This window comes from Pongo abelii, chromosome 7 (assembly GCF_028885655.2).
Source record: "Pongo abelii isolate AG06213 chromosome 7, NHGRI_mPonAbe1-v2.0_pri, whole genome shotgun sequence".
NCBI lineage: Eukaryota > Metazoa > Chordata > Mammalia > Primates > Hominidae > Pongo > Pongo abelii.
In genome coordinates this window covers 106,869,652-106,892,136 of record NC_071992.2, presented here as the reverse complement: position 1 = coordinate 106,892,136, position 22,485 = coordinate 106,869,652, and the positions used below count along the sequence as shown (strand labels likewise).

The 22,485-nt window shown below is 35.7% G+C and overlaps 2 protein-coding genes across 6 annotated transcripts in view; both read left to right on the top strand.

Annotated features, from left to right (window-relative positions):
* Positions 1–4,384, top strand: part of PIP4P2 (phosphatidylinositol-4,5-bisphosphate 4-phosphatase 2) — a 74,199-nt gene extending 69,815 nt beyond the window's left edge. For all 5 annotated transcript variants that reach the window (XM_024251547.3, XM_063726711.1, XM_063726712.1 and 2 more), the window contains 2 exons: positions 1,914–2,004; positions 2,839–4,384. In XM_024251547.3, the coding sequence (XP_024107315.2) occupies positions 1,914–2,004; positions 2,839–2,982 (235 nt within the window). In that variant the 3' untranslated portion in view covers positions 2,983–4,384. The remainder of the gene's footprint in view (positions 1–1,913; positions 2,005–2,838) is intronic.
* An 8,808-nt stretch (positions 4,385–13,192) lies between these two features.
* Positions 13,193–22,485, top strand: part of C7H8orf88 (chromosome 7 C8orf88 homolog) — a 28,087-nt gene continuing 18,794 nt past the window's right edge. Inside the window, exons 1-3 of the mRNA XM_002819255.6 lie at positions 13,193–13,714; positions 18,399–18,497; positions 20,218–20,291. Of these exons, the coding sequence (XP_002819301.3) occupies positions 18,425–18,497; positions 20,218–20,291 (147 nt within the window). The 5' untranslated portion in view covers positions 13,193–13,714; positions 18,399–18,424. The remainder of the gene's footprint in view (positions 13,715–18,398; positions 18,498–20,217; positions 20,292–22,485) is intronic.

The following is a 22,485-nucleotide window of genomic DNA, read 5'->3' as shown; positions in this document are numbered from 1 at the left end:
CCATTGCTTGTTTTTATCAGGTTTGTTGAAGATCAGATAGTTGTACGTTTGTAAGTGTGTGGCCTTATTTCTGGGTTCTCTATTCTGTTCAATTGATCTGTGTGTCTGTTTTTGTACCAGTAATATATATTGCATGTAGATACCACATATGTACTAAATGTGTAAGAGATTTTATGATTAATAAGTGCTTGTTGGTCATTGCCTTATCCTGTGAGGAGATGGCACTTGAGTTGTGGAGTAGCAGTAGGTTATTTTTTTCTGAGAAGATCTCTCAGATGTAGTGACTATTTAATTTGAGTAATGAAAAGAGAGCACAGGTTTTCTAAGCAGAAATCATGCACTGAAATTAATATACTAAAGTGTATTCTCTTGGCTCACAGAAAAGCTGCTCTAATATTCACTTAGAAACTTTTGACTTATTCAATACATAATTCTAATAAGCTTAGTTGGCTTCTAATGAATGGTATATTACAAACTGCCAAAGGCAGATGCACAGGCAGTGATAAGAAACAACAACCAACTGTGATGTATAAGGCAGGAAAAACCACCAGTGGATGCATAGAAATTAAAACCAAAAATAGACTAGGGCTAAATGTTACATAAAAGCAATGAATCCTACATGCCCTAGTAACTCTAGATAGCAAGCTGTACAATATAGTAATTAATGGTGGTCCCCAGGTCATCCAGATGTTTGTGTTTGGGCTCAAGTACCCAGGAAAATTTACGATGTATATTTGCAACAAACTTCATCAGTTTTTCAAAAAGATTTGGAAATTAAAGGAAATAATTTTGTATGCAAAATTAACCTATTTGGAATCACATATTTCTAAACCATGCCTAGTAAGTGATGAATTTCTGTATTTTACTTATCATCAGACATTCTTTGAGAGGTTATTATGTGTTAGGCATAATCTTGACACTGGCCACACAAAGGTGAATCAGATACTTCTGTGTCATTCACTAACATGATGCCTTGCATATGGTATATAGTAATAAATATATGTACGTTAAGACAGAGAAGAAAGTGCTAATTTGGCTACTAATCTCTGCTATAACATATCATTTTGAAAATTACCACAATTAGAAATGGAGAGGGTTAATACTATTAGATTTGGAATTTCAATTGAATAGCACAGTAGAGGGTTTTTAGCAGTATGTATTAAAAACAATTCAAAAAGTTTAATCCCTTTAATTTGTAATCCTAATTCTAAATTTAAAAATCTTAAGAATGATTAAAAATAAGCACAATGCTTTTAAATGATACTTTGTTGGCATTATGTGTAATAATGAACATACTTTAATGTACAATAGTAGAAAATTTGTTAATTATGTTATATTCATCCATCAGAATTTTAGTTTGAGAATATTATGGCAAAAAGTTCATGCTATATATTGGTAAGGTACAAAATTGGTTAGAGGAAAGTATGCAAAAATACTGAGTGACTATTTTATGATATTGGGATTATAGGTAATTTTTTCTTTTCCTTTTTCTTCATTGTTTCTTTCCTTTTTATTCTACTTTCTAAATTTTTTACATAAACATATACTGTTTTAACTGTAAAAAAATCAAATGCTATTTGTAAGATAGCTGTTTTTCCATTCTGAAGTAGACTCTTTGGAAATAAACTTTTATCTTGGGAGATTAGTAGGTACTACAGTGGATTTCTGTGGATATTATCAATGACCAAAGCTTGAACTTTGTTTAAAGCTACAATAATATCACAAATTCACCCTGAACGATTTTGTCACCCATTGAAAATGACATGTTTAATGCATGTTCTTGTCTATAAAGTTGAAGCAATGAATAAAAAGTATATAATATTACTAAAGCCATAGATGAGAACTCACAAAAATGAAATAGAGAATTTTTATGTAAATACTTAATGTTCTCTTTTGCTTTTATGAATTTGCAGCTCCTCAGTGGGTAGTGCACTTCCACGAAGACGCTGCTGTGCATACATTACCATTGGAATGATATGTATTTTCATTGGAGTTGGGTTAACTGTGAGTGTTACACTTTGATGTTAGAATTCCGTCCTCTCAACTTTATCAGTAGTCAATCATGAGGCCTGGGACAACCTTCAGGGATTCCTGAAGAGGCTGCATCCTTGGCATGCCAGCACTAGAAGCTTCTGAATGATTATGAGCAATCAGAAACCCAATCCATGGACCTCTTTTTGATTGAACTCGCCCATCCAAGTGAAATGGTGTCTTTTTACCTCCAAAAGTCCTTACTGTTGGGGATTTTATCATCTATTTAGCAAAAGCCCAGTTAAAAAAAAATAAGTGCCATAACTAATTTTGTATGGCTATGAGGTATCTTATTATTCAAAGCAACATTCATTCAGCTACAGAGATTAAAAAAACCACTCTTCTGTTTATCCAAATCAAGCAGAGATTTATTACCAATATGAGGATGGCTTGTTTTTAGAGGAGACTGGAGCTAAGCAGTAAGCATGGCGATTATGCCAGAAGAGGAAGATAATCTCTTTTGCTGCCATTTCCATGCTCCTTTGTTTGTCAGTACAACTAGTCCCTTATTATTAGCAATGTCCTATTGTGTCCCATGATAGTAAGAAGTTACATGGATTAAATTCCTTGTAGAGATAATATAGTTTAGTGTGCTTTTTTGTTTACTTCATAACATTTGTAGTTACTACAAGTAGCAGTATGGTCTATCAGTTGCAGTCAACAGATACACCTACTCTTATAAGGACTTTGTGTATTCAGTCTGGGGGTATAATTCATAACAATCACATGTAAGCTGATACAAGTTCTCTAAGCGGATATTTTCTTAAAGTTTCTAATATTTTGTTTTTATATTGCTTTTTACTTTAGGTTGGCACCCAAGATTTTTCAAGGCGATTTCGAGCAACCTATGTTTCTTGGGCAATTGCTTATCTCCTAGGATTGATCTGCCTTATCCGAGCTTGTTATTGGGGAGCCATAAGAGTCAGTTATCCAGAACACAGTTTTGCATAAGCTTGTTTATGATTCAGTAATGCAGGTGAGAGTGTCTAGCAGTTCTTGGTAAGCTACTCTGGACATCTTTAAATTATTTATCCTAGTGGATTCCATTCTGGTTTATGTATAATCGTTTCAAGACATTGGGAGTCTTTTATGAACAAATGCTCGTTGCACTATATTATATGCAAATTGTTTTGCTGCTAGGTTTTCAAAATTTGAATAATAAAGCCTTTTCATGTTCTTTTACATCTCTTATAGATATTTTTGGATTTGTTACCAAACATTACATTTACTCTCACCCTTTTATTATTTTTAAATAAGTTATTTCATTACTTGCTGATACATGAGTATTCCTAAGTGTTTATAAATATTTCTACAATAGTTTCACATTTATATTTACATTTTAATTAAACAGTATCAAAATTGCTTGCTTAAAATCTAAGCAATATGCATTTTGCTTGAACTGCTTACTGTAACTTTAACCTAAGATTATAGTGACCTTATTCAGGAGAAAAAAAAAATTTAGTGTACCTTCAAAGACTTGACATTCTTGTCAGAGGAAAAAAAAATTTCTAGATACTGTATGCTTGTTTTTTGTTGTTTGTAGAAAGATAAAATATTTTGGTAGTAATTTAAAATACAAGAACGAATATTTATTTGTCCACAGTTGGAGATGTTGGATAAATGTCTTTTCTCAAAGATCACAGGACTTTTGTCTTTCATTTTTGTCTTTTTATTTACCATTTATAAAAGATCTGGTCTGGATTTATGGAATTTAATGTTTATCAGCTCTATGTATTCCTTTATAGAGCTGGAGGAAGTATTTCACATAACATGTTTTATGATACTTAACCATTTATTCAAAGATATATTTACATTGGGTTGTGCCCCTTTTCCTTAGATCATGGTAAATTTTTCTTATTGAGGTAATTATGTACTACTTATATTTGAAGGAAGCTTATGACATTTTACATTAGCTAAAATGTTGAGATTAGAGGTACTTTTACTATTCTTCTCAAAGGTAACTGATCAGGTAATTACCCAAATTATTCAAGAAAATAGATCAGAGATAAAGAACAAATAGTTTTTTAAGAATTCATTGAAATTTATGGAATCAGCTCTCGCACTGCCCATCTTTGCAGTTTTGAAAAAGAAATTGCTTAATCACAAATGTTCTACAGTCTTATGTAGTAGAATTAGACAGTGAGATCATCTGAGTAAATTGATTGGTGATTCCAGAGATAAGACTAATATTTTAAATTATTTATGTTACTGATTAGTATAAAAACATACTCATCACAGAATTTGAAGCAAAATACATGTATACTTCAAAGAGTAAATGACAAATGTATAAATGCTATAGCTCAGGATTATATGTACCTTTAAAAATACACTAATAAAGATTATTGTTCAAAAATTACCTTGTTTTATTCCATTAAAAATAATGTCACTTCCAGAGTTGCCTTGAAATCTTGCTGTAAAGTTTTCATGTTTAGGAATGTACCTGTTTCTTTATATAATATTCATTTATGTTTTTTGTACTATTTTCAAATGGTTTTATTTTTAAAATACAGTTTTTAAATCCATTTGTAATACACTTGATGTTAGGTATAAAATAATTTTACTTCTTTTCCTAATGGTTAACTAGTTGTAACAGCATTGTATATTGAATAATCCATTCTTTCCCTCATTGATTGGAAAGCTCACATTAAATTATATGCTATGTCATATTCCTTCTGGAATAGTAACTTTATGAGAGCAAGAACCCTGGTAGTCTTGTTCACAGCTTTATCCCCACTTAGAACAGTTCTTGGTGTACATGTGCTCAATATACATGAATGAATATGCATGAATGAATAAATGGTTGAATGAATTGCGATTTTAAATTCCTATATACACTTGAATATGTACTTTATATTTTGTACCAGAATGTATAGGTAAGTATTTGTATAACCTTGGGTTAAGAAAAAACGTTCTAAGTAGAACCTAAAAGAAGAAATTATATAGGAAAGGATTGATATAATGAAACAACAACAAAAAAATCCCCAAAATACTTCTGTATGATAAAAACCCTTAAGCAAAGCCAAAAGACAAACTGGTGAAGCTATTTTCAAAATAGGAGAAAGACTGTAATATCGGAAGGGACTAACGGTATGAAAAAGCAATCACAAAATAACTACAATAGGTCATAAACTGTTTTTCAATTTTTCTTTTTTTTTAGACAGGGTCTCACTCTGTCACCTAGGCTGGAGTGCAGTGGTGTAATCTCGGCTCACTGCAGCTTCCACTCCCCTGGCTCAAGCCATCCTCCCACCTCAGCCTTCCAAGTAGCTGGGATCACAGCGTGCGCCACTATGCCAGGCTATTTTTTTGTGTGTGTATTTTTTGTAGAGATGGGGTTTCGCTATGTTGCCTAGGCTGGTCTGGAACTCCTAAGCTCAAGCGATATGCCCACCTCGCCCCCCGAAAGTGCTGGGATTACAGGTGTGAGTCACCACACCCAGCTCCCAATTTTCTAATATTTGAAGAATGTAAGTTAAAACAAAGAGATACTATTTTTCACTTACCATATTAACAAAGAAGTATAAAGTACAATAATACCCCTGTAATGCTAAGGACATTGGAAACACACACACACAGACACACACACACACCCCCCCCACATATTCTTTGATCTACTAATTCTCTCTCTAAGAATTTATCCTAAAGGTATTGTCAATTTTCTGTTTATAATAAAGAGTAAAAATATAGTCCAATAATCCAATCACATGGGATTGAAGAAATAAATTATGGCACACCTATACAATGAAATAGGCAATCAAGAATATGATGAAAAATTTCATCTATTGAATTGGAAATGGCTCACAAATTGTGTGATACATAGAATATGATCCACATTTTAGAAAATGTATTTTATGTGTACATACTGAAAAAACTAAGGAAAATAAACCAAAAATATTAGGAGTGGTTATCTCTGGGCGAAGAGAGAGAAATTATTTTTACTTTATTTTTGAACTAGATTGTTGGAAAGTAGGTTTTACTCTTGATGAATAGATAAGAGTAGTATATGATGATTACATCAATATTTGTTAATTTTCATTTTGATTCTTGAAAAGTTTTGAAATGAGTTTATTAAAATTCAAACCAATGACTGTCATTGATAAAACCTTAAGCTTTAAAGTCAGAGAATATATATTTAAGCTTAGTCCTATGAGAGTTACCTAAAATTTTTAATTAATTAAATTCAAATTTATGAGACTTTATACTCAGTGTTGTCTTTTCTTATTTTGTTTTGTTTTGTTGTTTTAAGTAGAGCATGTCTTCCAGTGCCTAGGGAACATAGAAAATAACTGGGAAGAGGTTATTTGAAAGAATACACCATAGCCATGAATCAGAAAAGGAATGATGTGTTTGTCCCTTGCTGTTCAAAGTAGCAAAAATTGCCTTAGTTCTTCTTAGAAAAGAAGAGAAAAAAAATGGCACCATGACCAGGTATTCTTGAACAAGTCGTTTGTGAGTACATATATGTTATTTTAGAAGAAAAAAAGGAAACTTCACATGTGCCAAGTAGAGTGCTAACCTCACAATACATGGCTGTTTAAATATTCACAAGAACCTAGGAAGCAAGTACAGCATTCTTGTTTCTGTTTTACCAGAGGAAATTGAACTGCTATTCCCACAAATCTGAAAAAGTAGATGCTGAGTAGGACAGGAATCTGCATTCAAAACAATCACTCCCTCATGATTCTATTGGAGATTTTTCCTGGATCACACCTGGAGAAGAAGAAACACTACTACACCATGCAGAAAATATTATCACATGTTTATATCCACTTTGGCATTCATATTTTCACATACAGAAAAATGCTGAGATTTATTTTATTTTATTTTTTTCCCATAAGTTATTGGGGTACAGGTGGTATTTGGTTACATGAGTAAGTTCTTTAGTGGTGATTTGTGAGATATTGGTGCACCTTTTGTTTAGCTTTTGTTTAGTTTTGATATGGCTATACTTGCACTCATATGCTATGATAAACCTCTACAGCCATTTCCCTGTTTATGATCTGCATAAATTGCCATAAAATCTAAGTTTTCATTTATTCAATGTACGTTTCTGGTATGCTCATACATACATATGTAATAAGCAATGAAGACAAAAGCCCTACTGTTTATGTAGCCACCTTACGTATGTTAACATTTAATCTGTCACAGTTATGATTCTACCATTGAAAAGGCTAAGACAGATTCAATAATTAAAGGTCACTTAGCTTATATGTGAGGAAGCCAGCTGGAATCAGTCTGTCTGCTTCTGAAATGTGTCTGCTTTCCACTACATAAGGTTTTATTGTTTCACTTTGTAGTGAAAAACTTTTGATTTTTGTGCCCCCTGCTGTTCGTTGTCTGTAGGTCATCTGTACAAAGAGAATTATTAGAAAATATTTGCCCAAAATAGTCATTTCAAAAGCATAGAATAATTTAAAATTTTTAATGAATTTGATATTATATCCAACTACATTAATTTTAGAGCATTTTGATTTATGTAGCAAAATATTATTACATGTATTTTCTTTTTTATAATTAGCATAAAATTATAGGAAGGCTAAGTAAAAATATTTTCTTTCTTTCTTTCTTTTTTTTTTTTTTTTTGAAAAAAGGTCTCACTCTGTCAGCCAGGCTGGAGTGCAGAAGCAGAATCTCAGGGCTGACTGCAGCTTCAACCTGTCAATCACTGCAGTCTCGATCTCTGGGACTCAAGAAGTCCTTCCACTTTGACCCCCTGAATAACCGGGACTACAGGTGCACCGCCATGCCCGGATAGTTTTTTTTTTTTTTTTTTTTTCTGTATTTGTAGATAGGTGGTTTCACCATGTTGCCCAGGCTGGAATGGAACTCCTGAGCTTAAGCGATCCGCCTGCCTTGGCCTCCCAAAGTGCTGCTGGGATTAAAGGCGTATGCACCCAGTCAGAAGTATTTTCTATTAAATATGAGGAAATTGACATGCGATGAGCTTTAAATAACGTAATTGTATTTTCTTTTTATTGTAATAGCAATATTTATGAAAATGATTTATTAGCACAGAATGCTAATAAAAATTTGTACAGGCTTTTAATTTTAAAATTTGTTGTACATATTCAGTTACACATTTAAATAAATACTATGTTCTTTATATTTTGCTAAACATGCATATGTTTGACTTGAAGTGGAATATTAGATTAAAAACAGAAAAATAAAGAGCCTATTTGTTTTCTTTTGGGGACGGCCTCACAGAGTAAGGATCAGATCAGGCCAAAGATTTAAGAAGTAGGTCTAGTTTGTAATACAGTAAATGAGAGTCTTTGATCTAACAGTCTTTTCAATTTTGTAACTAAGAGTTATTTAAGGTAACTTATTAAATAGGAAGTGATCACACACATTGCTCTCATGAAATTTTGAATGCCCTGAGTGGCCTGTTCATATGTGTAGGTAATAATGGTAGGATATACAGAGTTATGGAAAAGTTCCCAGTGTTCCAATAAGTTTTTCTGAAAAACCTTGCCTCAGTATCTCATATTTCCACATGAGATATACCTTTGGCTTAAGATATTGGACATTTAAATAATCTTGAAAATGCATTCAATTTTTTATTTTTTAAATTATTTTATTTTATTTTATTTTATTGGAGAAGGAGTCTCACTCTGTTGCCCAGGCTGGAGTGCAGTGGCGCAATCTCGGCTCACTGCAAGCTCTTTCTCCCTGGTTCATGCCATTCGCCTGCCTCAGCCTCCTGAGTAGCTGGGACTACAGGCGCCCACCACCATGGCCAGCTAATTTTTTTTTGTATTTTTAGTAGAGACGGGGTTTCACTGTGTTAGCCAGGATGGTCTCGATCTCCTGACCTGGTGATCCGCCTGTCTCGGCCTCCCAAAGTGCTGGGATTACAGGTGTGAGCCACTGCACCTGGCCAAAATGTATTAAATTTTTATTAGTTATTAAGCCTCAAGAAAGAGTTTAGGAAACGTGGAGAATTCCCTAGCTTACGTAAGGCCATGTTTTTTTTTGTTTGTTTTTTTGCTTTTTTTGCCTAACTCCTTTATAAACTTCTCTACCTACCATCTGCCATCCACAGATCTCCTTTAACTCCCTCCTCACCAATGCAAACTTCAGTACCTGGTTTTTATTCTTATCACATGCCACTGATTTAAATGTCAATGTCAATGGCTTATCTAATACTGCAGTCTGGACTCACAGTTCTTCGTCAAGTCTAATGACCTTTATTTTCCTTTCACTTCTGGTATTCACCTCTACAGCGGCATGCTGGGTGGTTATACTCAGAACCACTCCATCTCAACTCTCACACTCAGTTATCCCACTGTCTGAAAATACACCTCTTCGAAAATATACCTCTTCTGTCCAGAAGTCTCACTCTGTGAGGACTTCAGGTTTATTATTCTTTCAATTTATCATCCCTTCCTTTATTTGCCAATGAATCTCACAACCACGCAGGTAAATGCCTTTATGAATTTCTGATCTTCACCTTCAACTGTCTCTTCAACAGTGTTCACCTGTTTTCAGGTGAACATTCCCCAGAAATGCTATCTCAAAATTTGAAAGTCCTGCTTTCCACAGTAGACCCCTTCCACTTACACGGATAATCTCTGCTTCACCTGTTCTTGCTTTTGTCCCTTCCCTTCACCTACAATCTAGATCTCATTCTCTTGTGCCTCAGGCAAATCACAGCATCTTTTAATTTTTTTCCTATATCGCTCTGGGTGCCCAAGTCAATAACTGGCATCACTATTTTCCACTTTTCATTCTCACACTCTACACTGTTAGCAGTTTTCCTTATTCTCTCAGCTACGTGTACTTTTCTTTCTTTATGGTCACTATCTACCTTTACTTATGGCTCTCAATAAACATTGCCTGGATTACTGTAAACCTCTGAACTGATTCCTCTGCCTCTCTTCTTGTGTTGCCTGATGCCTACTCTGCTTCCCAATCCATTTTTCACGTTGTCATTTAAGTAATTTTTTCCCAAATGGTCATAGAATACTATTAAACCCAAACTAAAATCCTTCGGTGGCTCTCCATATCCTTATAAAGGAGATAAAAGACACTTCATCTTTTATTAGCCTAATATCAAGCCACTACCAGGCAGTCTCTTGTATTTTGTGTTTCTTTAGTACTGAATTACTGATGTTTTCTTGTATTGGCTGCTGCTCTATTCCTGTATATCTCTGGGCTTGTTCTTTCACCTGCAAGGAATACCCTTTTCTAAGTGGGTAAATGTTTTATCCTTAAAAATCCTGCTCAGGCATTACCTCTCCTGTGAACCCTTTCGTGATGTGTCTTCTCCAACCTCCTACCATTCAACAGAATTATGCCTTTCCATGTAGTCCTTCTTTTATTCCACATAAACATTTCTACTACATATACTATCTTCTATTTCGTATATAGGCACTATTATTAAGCTAGTGTTCTCTTCTTGCTAATTTTGCATCAGCCTTTCTCATCATATTTCAGTTTTTCTTTGTACCCTCAGTGTGTATCAGCCTTTCTCATCGTATTTCAGTTTGTCTTTGTACCCTCAGTGTGTATCAGCCTTTCTCATCGTATTTCAGTTTGTCTTTGTATCCTCAGTTTCTAGCACATAAACATAGGTCTTCACAACTTTTTTGCTGAGCTGAACTGAGCTGAATGAAACTAAGTCATTATTATAGCTTTTAACACAGGGGTTTCTAACCACTGCCCTTCCCCAGACCCCGGATTGGTACTGGTCATTGGCCTGTTAGGAAACAGGCCACACAGCAGGAGGTGAGTGGCAGGTGAGTGACTGAAGCTTCATCTGCATTTACAGCCCCTCCCCATTGCTGGCATTACTGCCTGAGCTCTGCTACCTGTCAGATCAACAGCGGCCCATAGGAGTGTGAACCCTATTGTAAACTGCACATGCGAGAGATCTAGGTTGTGTGCCCCTTATAAGAATCTAATGCCTGATGATCTGAGGTGAAACAGTTTCATCCCAAAACCATACCCCGCCCTTCCAGTCTTCCACAAAACCAGCCCCTGGTGCTAACAATGTTGGGGACCACTGTTTTAACACATTCCTATAATAATTATGAGCATCTGTGTTGTGTGTTTGTTAGTGTATCCTTCATAAAATGCTTTGTAAATGTTTGAGGAATAAATGAATAAAAGGCGACTATTGGCAGGAGGTTGGCAAGGAAATCATTTGGTAAACGTTAGATAATGCTACCTCTTCAGCTTTCTGAGTTGCCAGGCTTTCAGTGGCACCACCCAGATTTAACAATTAACTTACTGAGTTGAAATTGTCTGTTTGCACATCTGCACCCTCGCTAGACAGCACATACCATGAGATCAAGTAACCAGTTTGTATGTGTGTGTGTGTAGTTCTAGGTACTGTGAAAGTGGAGTTAAATAAAATATGAAAATATAAGTTAAATAAAACCTCTACTTATAATTAGTAAGACACATTATAAATTATTTTCCTTCTAACTGGGATATCTATTTCCACTGTTGCTTTTTCTCAATCCATTCTCCAATTCTTTGAGTGACCAGGACAGGGCAGGAAGCAGGGATGGGGGGGCCGTGACCAAAGTAAATATTTACTTAGAATAAGAAAATCAGTGACAACAAATTACAGATTTTTAAAAAGATGATAAATACCACAAATATTTTAGAAATTCAGTAAAATGATATTTTAAATTAACTACCTGAACCATTGCTATGTTTTTCCTATATTTTTAGTTTTCATTTTTTTTATTGCCTCATCATTTGACAGTAATTTTGTAATGCACTTTCCCTGGTGATAATGAGTAATGTGGTATTCTTTTCAAAGCAAAGTTAGTTAACATGTATTTTTTGTTACTGAAAGCTTAAAAAAGTTATTGCAGTTTCACAATTTGTAATTGGTAATAATGTCAATTTTTAGTATTGCTAAATTTGGGGAAACTCTTCATGAGGTTCTTATGTGAACTCTGTGATTTCAGGGCACTTCAAGTTTTCTCAGGCAGTGACTAATCTTTAAGTTGCTAAAAGTCATTAACCTGTTTGTTGTCAAGTTCTTGTTGTAAAGGTATGAATTCTAGATTATCCTTGTAGATGCCAATATTTTATGTCATATCAATAAGACATTTTGAAAAGTTTCGATGTTTATATGGTTCATTTTTCTTCCTCAATTATCAAAAAATCAAGGAGTCTGTCTATTCTACTCTAATTTCTCTCTTCCTCTCAATAAATTACTAATATTGATCTGAATTGGAATTCTTCCAATTTACATTTTTGTCACAATAGTTTCTACTGACTTCATACAGTGATATGCACAAAGTAATTTTATTGTAAGATGTATATAAAATTATACATGCTGCATTGTTAAGTATATTCCTGAAGAAGAAAACTTCTGTTGTGACTAGATGGATGAGCACCACATCCTGCACTTAAAATTTTCTACATCTGGTGGTTGGAATATATTGATTCCACTATGCAGACTTCTGGTGCCTCACCCCAAGGGATGCCCTTTTATCATGACCCATCTCTGACCCTGGACCCTAGGTCTCTGATACCAGGCGAGTTGTCTCAGTGGATAGTAGGAGTGTTTCTGGAAGCCATTTCTACACGGAGACAGCTAGCAATAACTTGACTATACATGGAAGTGCTTGTGAAACTTTATACCTTCCAAAATGGTAAATCCTGATAGTGCCCCACTTAAAACCGTTGAGTGTTTGCCAGTGCATTTTCAACTGTCCTTTTGGTGCTTGGGGACGTGAGGGACTGCCACCTCCATGTCCCTCAGAACAAGCAGACTGTCCCCCTCTGGGGACACTCAAAGATAGTGAAAAATTAGCAAAAGGATTGAAGGTGAAGATTAAAAAGAAATGATTCGGATGGAGTTGCCTTAATTCATTTTGTTCCTTTCAGGATGGCAGTCTGTGTGAAACGCTGTATCCCTGGTCTGAGGTAAACCATGTCTCAAACATCTTCCTCCCTGCCAACTCGAATCCCGGCACCCACTAAATGCACCAAAAGGAAAGCAGGGCCTGCCAGCAGCTCTGACGGGGGACAGGAGTGGGGTGGACTCAGTCGTCAGCACGACGGCGGCCTCCCTCACAGAGGCGGCCTCCCTCACAGAGGCGGCCTCCCTCACAGAGGCGGCCTCCCTCACAGAGGCGGCCTCCCTCACAGAGGCGGCCTCCCTCACAGAGGCGGCCTCCCTCACAGACGCTGCCTGGAACCCGCCGCCAAGCCCCAGCAAGCTGCCCGCCTGGCGCCTCCCAGTCTTCGCACAAGCAGGGCCACGGTCTGGGGCCCCCAAGGCCGTTCACGCGGGCGCGCCCCGTCGAGGGCTAGCCTGTCAGCGCCTCACTCGCGGCCGCCTGCCCTAGACGACCGGCTCCCAGCGGTGCCGCTCCAACCCCACGCGCCCAGCTCGCCCGGGGAAGCGCGCGCCGCCCTTTTAACGGTTCTACCCCGGCGGGCGTGCGGCTGCTCTCGAGGCTCAGCGCCCGAGGCCACGCCCCGCGCCCGCCCTGGGCCCGCCTCGTGCCCCTTGGAGCCGCCTCCCGCCCCGCCCCCCGGCCCTCGCCCCCCCGCCCCTCGCCCCCCGCCCCTCGCCCCTCGCCGCCGCCACCGCGGTCAGCCAGCGGACCAGCGGCAGGAGCAGTTCCCCGACGGGCAGCAGGGCGCTCGGCCTCCGCGTCTGGGCTGAGCGCGGCGACGCTGCTGCCCCGAAATCCCTGTGGATCTTGAGTCGGTAAGTGGCTGGGGAGGATGAGCGACACTGGGGGACGGAAGTCGGGCCCCGTGGTGTGGAGGAGGCGGGTGGGCGCCGTCTCCCAGGCCCGACCCCGGGAAAGTTGAGGCGAGGGAGAGAAGCTCTGAGGCGGGTCGGGAAATCTCTCAGGGCCCCTTCAGTACCCTGTGGACCCTGAATGGGAGTGGGATGGGAGCGAGCGGGTCGGATGAGGGGAAGGAAAGTGTAGGGAGCCGGGGGAGCCCGACGGAGGGGCAAGTGGCCGAGACCAAAGCCATCGCCAAAAAAGGAGCTAAGTACACAGCTCCCCTTGGCTCTGCCCCAGCACCTGGTGCCAGGCGGTGGGAGGCTTTCAAGACGATTTGCCCTCTACACCCGGTGGCACAAGGTTTTCATTGCTGGTGTTTTAGTCAAAGCTACGGAAAGGACAGTTACATGACTAAAGTAATCACAGACACCTATTACCTGGACAGCTTTTGCCCATCCGAATGTTAAATTGTGTTTGTTTTGAGAAATCCCTCAAATAGACCAAAATAAATAAATAAATAAATAAATTAGTTATATAGAGAAGGCATGAAATGGAAGATATGTTGGAACTCTCCTAGCTTCTAGTTTTTTGATATTTTCGTTTTAATTTTTCCTTAATAGTGCAACCAGACATGTGGAACGTGAAATGTCTTTCACCACTTGAGTCATAGGTGGTTTATTTCTTACTCCCCGATGTTTCCTGTATGTTTCTCTTCATCTATCATTTTGTCAGTGTGAGCAGTTTATTTACAAGCAGTATTGGGTTTCAAGGAATCCTAACTTTGCAATGTTTTGAAGTTGGAAACTGAGATGAAATTTTATCTGGTTATCATATGGGAAATATACACAAGGTAAATTCAAATATGGTCTTTTGATTTCATCATTTCACTTTATATGATCTTATTTCTCAACGGCAGCGGAAGCATCAGTACTTTCCAAAGAAGACTAGAATTTATATTGGAGTTTAAGTATAGTACTCAGATTCTAAAAACAGTGCATAGTATATTTCATATGCTGTGATCTATGATTAGTATGGCAGTATACCATGTCTGTAGCGTGAGGAAAGCACAGTACTCCCTAATTTATTTAGTATTCTAAGAAAAATGGTAAATTGAAGAAATGGATATTATTAGCATATACCAATTTATTCTTCATGGCCTTATAAATAAATGTTACTTTTCACATTAATTTTTAAATCTATACACGCAGTGTCCACATGAAATAAATGGACAGTCAGATATCTTTCTTTTATGTAACAAATAGGCAAGTTTTGATGTAAAGGTGTGAACTTTGTAGTCAAATCCTAATATCTAGCACTTAGTAGCTGTGTGGACTTGGGTATGTCTCTTATTTTTCTGAGCCTCAGGTTTCTTATCTGTAAAGTGGGACTAATAATAATTTTCTCCCACAGTTCATATATGGCTCAAAATTAAATGAAATTATATTTAGTATGTAGTAGGACCTTAAAAATGGCATCTTAATTAAAAAATAACATTAATAAGATTTTGGCCAAAGTGGTCAGTGTATCTGCTTATTATCCCATTGTGTTTTAGACAATTCTAGGTTTACTGGTAATATCAGGACTGATAAGGCCTGAAGATTCATACTTAGGTAAATTTTTTAAAACAGAAAAGGAACCTAAGATATAGTTAGTATTGCCAGATGTAGAATAGCAACTGTAAATAACTAACTGATTTACCAATATTCTATTCATACAACTTGGTCTTTAAAGATGATTTGTTAAATGCGTGTGGTCTTGAAAAAAACTGTTCAGCAACCATTTCTCAGCATGTATTAATAGAAAGTTTTTTGGAGACATTGGATCAAAATATCCTATAAAAAACATTTATACCACAAAACTATACATTTACATTTTAAAATTTACATTTTACAACCTTATGATAGGCCCACTACTTGCTAACCAATGTTGTAGGCAGAATTCTGTTTATTTTGTAACTGTGCTTTGAATCGTTGATATGATACATGCCTACTCTAGGTAGTACCAGTAGCTTCAAGGGAAACTTTTTGATCTCTACATTCCATGAATGAAGCAGGCATTAGAGTTTAAGATTGAATGTATTTTGTATAATGACTTTGTAGTGCAGCTAAGTCTTTATTATTTTTAACTAAACTGAGAATTAGGTTTTGGTTTATGGAGTTCTGCCTTAATTATAATCTCGTGAATCAGTTTTACAATAATAATTACTTTTTATAAATACTTAACCTTTTTCATTAATAACATGATGGTGGAATGTAGTATGCGTTGTAATTCCTAACTTGTCCCCTATAATGTCAGCGTTTCCCTGCAGGCATAGTTTACTTTAAAAAAAAATATATTAAACAGAGTACTGAATGACACCATCTTTCCTAATTTCCTTAACTGATGTGGATTTATATACAGGGAGCCATTGCTGTATCTTTCCTACTGTAAATTGAAGGGTAGGTGGCACCAAAAGAGCTTTGATTTTTTGTTTATTTACTTGTGTTGCAAAGTCATGTAATGGAGTTCTGTAATCCCCAACTCTTGAAAATCCCTAGTTTGAATACTGTGGATTTGCCTTGCTCAGCGATTGGAAAAGACTTAACAACCTACAACTAAATTTCAGCTGAGCAATGAAAAACAACGAAGTGTGTGCCAAAGTACTCTATTCTATTGTATTCTGATTCACTAGTTTCATATGGGGAACAGGATGGAAAGTTACTACATACTAGTATTGGGGTCTTAACTAAAATAGCTAGGATAAACATCAAATAAAGCAATGTATATTAGGTTGCTTTTTGGTCCTTATTTTAAATATACTCTTCCACACAGAAAATATTAATAACTATTTATTTGAAGTATTTTTTCTATTTGTGCTTATAACTTTTTTTTTCATCTTGTTATATCCAATTGTATTGCGCAAAAAGTACAGAGAGTATTAGTTTTGTTTAGAGAGCATTAGTTTTGCCACATTGAAATACTAGTTAACAGACACATTACAAAGCTGGATTGGTATTAACTTGAAGTACTTGCTGGCTTATCTCCAAATAGTAACTTTTGGGTGCTTAGTTATCATTCCTAATTTTGAGAGGTTGTTTATAAGTTTATAATTTTAGCATTTGAATTATACATGTCCAAAGATATTTTAAAAATAGGATAAAGCATTTCTGGGAACTTAAAGGGTTACTAACTCTATCTTATACTTGGTGAAACAGGCACTTAGACTTATGATTTGCTTAATATCATATGGTTACAATTATTTCTGGATAAGCAGGTGCAAAATCAAGTGGAGTTTTATTTTTGACTTTGTCTTGATGGGCATCAAAATTTGGAAATCTTGTGTCCCATACAGGTGTCAGATTTTAGTTGCAATGACGAGGTACTTAACATTTATAGAGTTTATTTAATAAATCTACGTTGCAGATACTAGAATACAAAAATAAATAAGGTCTGGTTTTTGTGGCCTCAACTAACTGATAGTCCAATAAGTAGACATGTAATATATTTACTATGATATATTTTAGAAAAACTGATAAAATACAGTAGGGACCAGTGGAGGAGGAATGTAAGGAAGGAGGAATTATTATTATTGCTATTATTATTTTATTATTAGAGAACTTCAGGTAGACTATTTTATTTAACCTTACCTGTTGAGACAGGGGGATATTTTCCAAGGAAGTGGCAAGAGCTTGATCTTGGTCTTGACAGATAAATAGCTGTTTGGACGAAGAGCAGCAGAGATAGTGAGGGAACTATAGACAAAACACCTGAATGTCCAAATATATGGTGAAACAAAATAACATTAATATTTTGGAAGTAGCATGAACAGAAATTAAAGACTGATTTTGGAATCAGAGGCTCTAATTTAGCCCGTCAAATTGAAGGCAGTTTTACCAAGTGTGGTCCAAGGGAGTTGGTGATGACTTTAAAGGAATACAGGAGTTAAAGTTATTAATTAGATTTTAGATATGTTGAATTTGAGGTACCTGTGATAATATATAAATTGAAATATTATTAGACAATTAGAAAAATAGAACTGGAGTTTAAAAGAGAAGTAGATTCTGGAAGTATAAATTAGGGCATATTTACCATGTAGATAGGAAGTTGCAGCCATGAACGTAGATGAGTTTTAGCTAAGAAGACCAAAGCCAAATTCAGAAGAAAGACAGAAGAAGAGGAATCAGCTAAGGAAGTTAGAAGAGACAATTGAAGAAATAGGAAACAAACCAAAAGATCATAGCCGGGGCAACATAGTGAGACCCCATCTTTAAAAAAATATATATTAGCCGGGCATGGTGGTTCATGCCTGTAATCCCAGCTATTTGGAAGGCTAAGGCAGGAGGATCTCTTGAGCCCAGGAGCTTTAAGTTGAAGTGAGCTATGATTGTGCCACTGCAGTCCAGCGTGGGTGACAGAGTGAGACTGCCTCAAAAGAAAAGAAAAACAGAAATATAGAGTCAGTAAAGTTAAAGAAAATGTTTCAAAGAGGGAATGTTTAACTGTGACACGCTATAAAAGGAGTCTGAGTATTGCATATTAAATGCTTTTTTGTGTTTGTGTTTTCCACTTTAACTTGTAAAATAGGCATCTTAAAAAAAAGATGTGGTTATTTGTATATATGTAAAGCATCTTGATTATTTTGTCCAAAAGATAAAAATGTATTTTTTCGTCATCTAGTATGGAACCTCAAGGTCTTTGTGACAATGGAAACCAAAAAATTAATTGGTAAACCGCTTCAACCAGCAAGACCTGTTCGTCATCTGACTTCTCCCCCAGGTGAGTAATAGATTGTACAGTTCTTTAAATATTAATGTATTAATGACTAATTAGTATTTGAAAAGCTAAATAATATATAAAGTAATTGTTTCAGGTGGATATTTAAAGAAATAATGAAAACTAAGGGTTTATAAGTATTACTGAAGGAAAAAGATTCTTAATTATCTACCAGTCTATAGTCTACCAGACCAACAAAAGTAGGAAGAATAACCCTTGACTGAAAGTAACTTTTTGTGTGTGTGTTTTTTCTCATGTCTCATTTTTGTAGGCTTCTGGCTTCTGGTCAGAGTGATACTCCCAGTACAAATTGTGCCCTGTGATTATGATCACTGCAGGGCAATCATGCTGGAGAGAGAATTTAACCTTTTAAAAGAATAAGTACATAACTAAATGCCAAAAAAAAAAGATGAGCATAAATCTTAAAGGTTCTGTAGTAGTTGTGTCATACTCGTGCTCTGATAGAGGTTATGGCTGTGTTTGAACTAGAACAGGTCTAATTTCAAAATATCTATTTTAAAAATTCTAAAATGTTTTTCTTTTGCCCATGAAGCTATTCTTTTGGAGAAATTCCTGAAATACCTGGTATTTAACTTCTAAATTGGAATATCAGTCTTTTAATTCTGTTCATTACTTGTTGCTAGAATGGCTTCTGTGTCTACTTTAGGTGATACACATATAACTTTTTAAACTTTTTCTTAGTCTATGTATTCAGCTGAATTAACTTACTACTTAGAAATGGGAAAATATAGATACTTTGTTGATTTACAAATGAAGCAAAAAAGGTAGAAGTGGCACCAGTTTCTATCCTGTGTTCATTTTCCCATCATTGGATCCTTCAAGGAAGATGATAATCTCCACTTTGGTTATGTTTGCTGTCAATATGCCTGTGACTTATGTCAGATAAATGAAATTAATGGATCTTCTGGGACCATAGCTGAGTAATGTTGATTCTGTATACTTCTGGTGTAGTGGAAGCGGTTGTGTAGGGTCAAGTCTCAAATTTTATCCTAAAGGAAAGAATGTAAAACAATTGCAGCAGCTCTTTTCTGTGACCAGGCTTTCTCCAGCAACTTCCACCCCACTTCATCTCTGCAGATCCAATTTTTCACTGATTTCTCTCCAAGGTTGTTACATGGAAGAATGAGAATGAGAGGGGATGCAAGGTGGGCAGGTAGCCCTGGTATCTTATTTAGTTGTACCTTCTTAAGATCCAGACAGCAGAGTAGGGAATTATTAGGCAGAAAAGTCTAGTAAATCAGAAATTAATTTTGGTGTTTCTTAACAGGCTTACATACTCCCTGGCCATCTCAGATCCCTAAAGGAATCACTACATTTTCTTTTAGATTCAGTTTCAGATTTAATTACTTCATGTTGTGAAACCTATGTGATACCCCAAACCTATTCCGTTTGCCCTAGTACTTTCTCTAAATCTCTCAATAAGCATACTGCTTATCAAATTGTATTATAATCATTATATATGAACTTGTCTTTTAAAATAGACTGTGAACTCTTATCTCTGAACTCTTTTCATGTTTGTATGTCCATCCTTTTAACACAGCATCTGACATTTTATAAGGTTGGATGAATGTTGAATAAATGAACTATCAGAACACATTTCAAAACAGTGCCAAGAATATCTTGGATACTTAAGCTTTTTAGTTGATTATGTTATTTATTGAAATAATAGATATATGAAATTGTTTTCTTCCTCTCCTAACAGGAGCAGTGTTCCCTTTCAACTTTCAGAGTGAATATCCATGCAACACTCAGTGCGTACAAAGTGGAGTTAGCAGAGTAAGTCTTAGAAATTGTAACAGAAAGAAATATTATAGATTGGAAAGTAACATGTGTTAGATGGCTATTATGTGCCAGATACTATGCTTTATATACTTTATAAAAATTTATGTACATATGTTAAAGATAATGTAACACCCATTTATCTGTCACCCAGCATTTTTAAGTCTAAACATTTTGCTATATTTGCTTTAAAAAAGTTTAAAGAAAAACAACTTCACATATAGTTACAAACTCTCTATATATATGCTTCTACCATCATATTTCCTTCCCATCCTGCCCATAGGTAACTATCCTCAATTTATTTTTTCCATGAATATATTTGTACTTTTGCTATGATAAATATAATTGTTTTGTTTTACGTAAATAGGATTTTGTCATCTTTGCTTTAACATTTTATTACAAATTTTAATTTTTTGACTAAGTAAATTAGTCACAAAGTTTAAAATTCAAAGTATACAAAATGACATTAATTGAAAAGTTTCCCTCCAATCTCTGTCCCAGTCTCCTATTTCCTCTGATCAGAAGTAAGCATTGCACCAGTTTCTTATCCAGATGCACTGTACCAGTTTCTTACCTAGGTGCTATTTCTTTCTCTCTGTGTCTTTTTTGTTTTGTTTTGTTTTTGAGACGGAGTTTCACTCTTGTTGCCCAAGCTGGAGTGCAATGGCACGATCTCGACTCACTGCAACCTCCGCCTCCAGGGGTCAAGCGATTCTCCTGCTTCAGCCTCCCAAGTAGCTGGGATTATAGGCACCCGCCACGACACCTAGCTAATTTTTTTTTGTGTATTTTTAGTACAGATGGGGTTTCACCATATTGGCCAGGCTGGTCTTGAACTTCCAACCTCAGGTGATCTGCCTGCCTTGGCCTCCCAAAGTGTTGGGATTACAGGCGTGAGCCACTGTGCCTGGCCTCTAGATACTATTTCTTATCCAGGAATAGACTATGCATGCACAACCATAAGTATATTTGTAAATGGAATATTAGGCAACTTTACAATGAATAAAGCAGTTAAATATGAACTGATATAGAACAATCTTTTAATATATGTGACTATACCACATTTTTTTCCATTTTCTGTTGATGGGCACTTGTTTCTATATTATAATAAATGCTATTGTGACTGCCATCTATATGTTTCATTTTTACATGTTTGAGAAGTTTTCTGTGGCATAAAATTAGAGTAGAATTACTAAGTATTCTTAATTTCAACTTTTAGATACTGCCAAATTACTCTTCAAAGCAATTTGTATGAACAGGGGCTCTGATTTTTCTACGTCCTCACCTTGCTATTGGCAGACTTGAACATTGGGTGAGACAGTGGATGAGAAATTATATATTTTGGCTGGTTTTAATTTTTAATTCTCTATTACTTGTGAAGTAGAACATCTTTTCATATGTTTAGTTTGACCATTTGGATTTCCTCTTTTGTGAATTGCCAACTCAAATTATTATCCCATTTTTCCTGGATTTTATTCTTTTTGATTTATATGCCTTTAAAATATGTTCTGGATTCTAATTATTTTTCTTATGTGCATAAAAATATTTTCTTTTCCAGGAATATGGTCTGCTAGAGAGTCATTTTTTGTGTGGCATTTTTTGTTTAAAAGTTTTAAATATTAATGTAGTGATATTATCAATGTTTTTCTTTAGGATTTCACTTTTAAGAAGTCTTCCCATTTCCAAAATTAAAAGATATTTTCTATATATTCTTCCAAAAGCTTTGAAGATTTGCTTTCATATTTAGGTGTGTAGTCTACCTCAAGGTGATTTTTTGGATGGTGTAAGATAGAAATCTAGTTTTTCTCCTATAAGCAACTGATTGTAAAGCATAATTTATTGAATAATTCATCCTTTCCATACTGATTTATAGTGGAATCTTAATTATATAATAATTTTTAATATAGATATATCTGTTCTGGGCTCTTTATTCTGTTCTAGTGATCATTTTTGTATCTCTGTATAATCAATATCATGATGTCTTAATTACTCTGGCTTTATTATGAGTTTTCTATAAGTCATAGAAATGTTTTATTTGTTCTAGCAGCTAACATTTCCCTAATTAAATACAACAATAATATTCATTACTTTTTGGAACCATTGACCTTCTTTCACTTTATATGTAAAAAATTAATATGTTAACATTGCAGTTTTATAGAGAAAAATCAAATTATCCGTTAAATTACTTCTA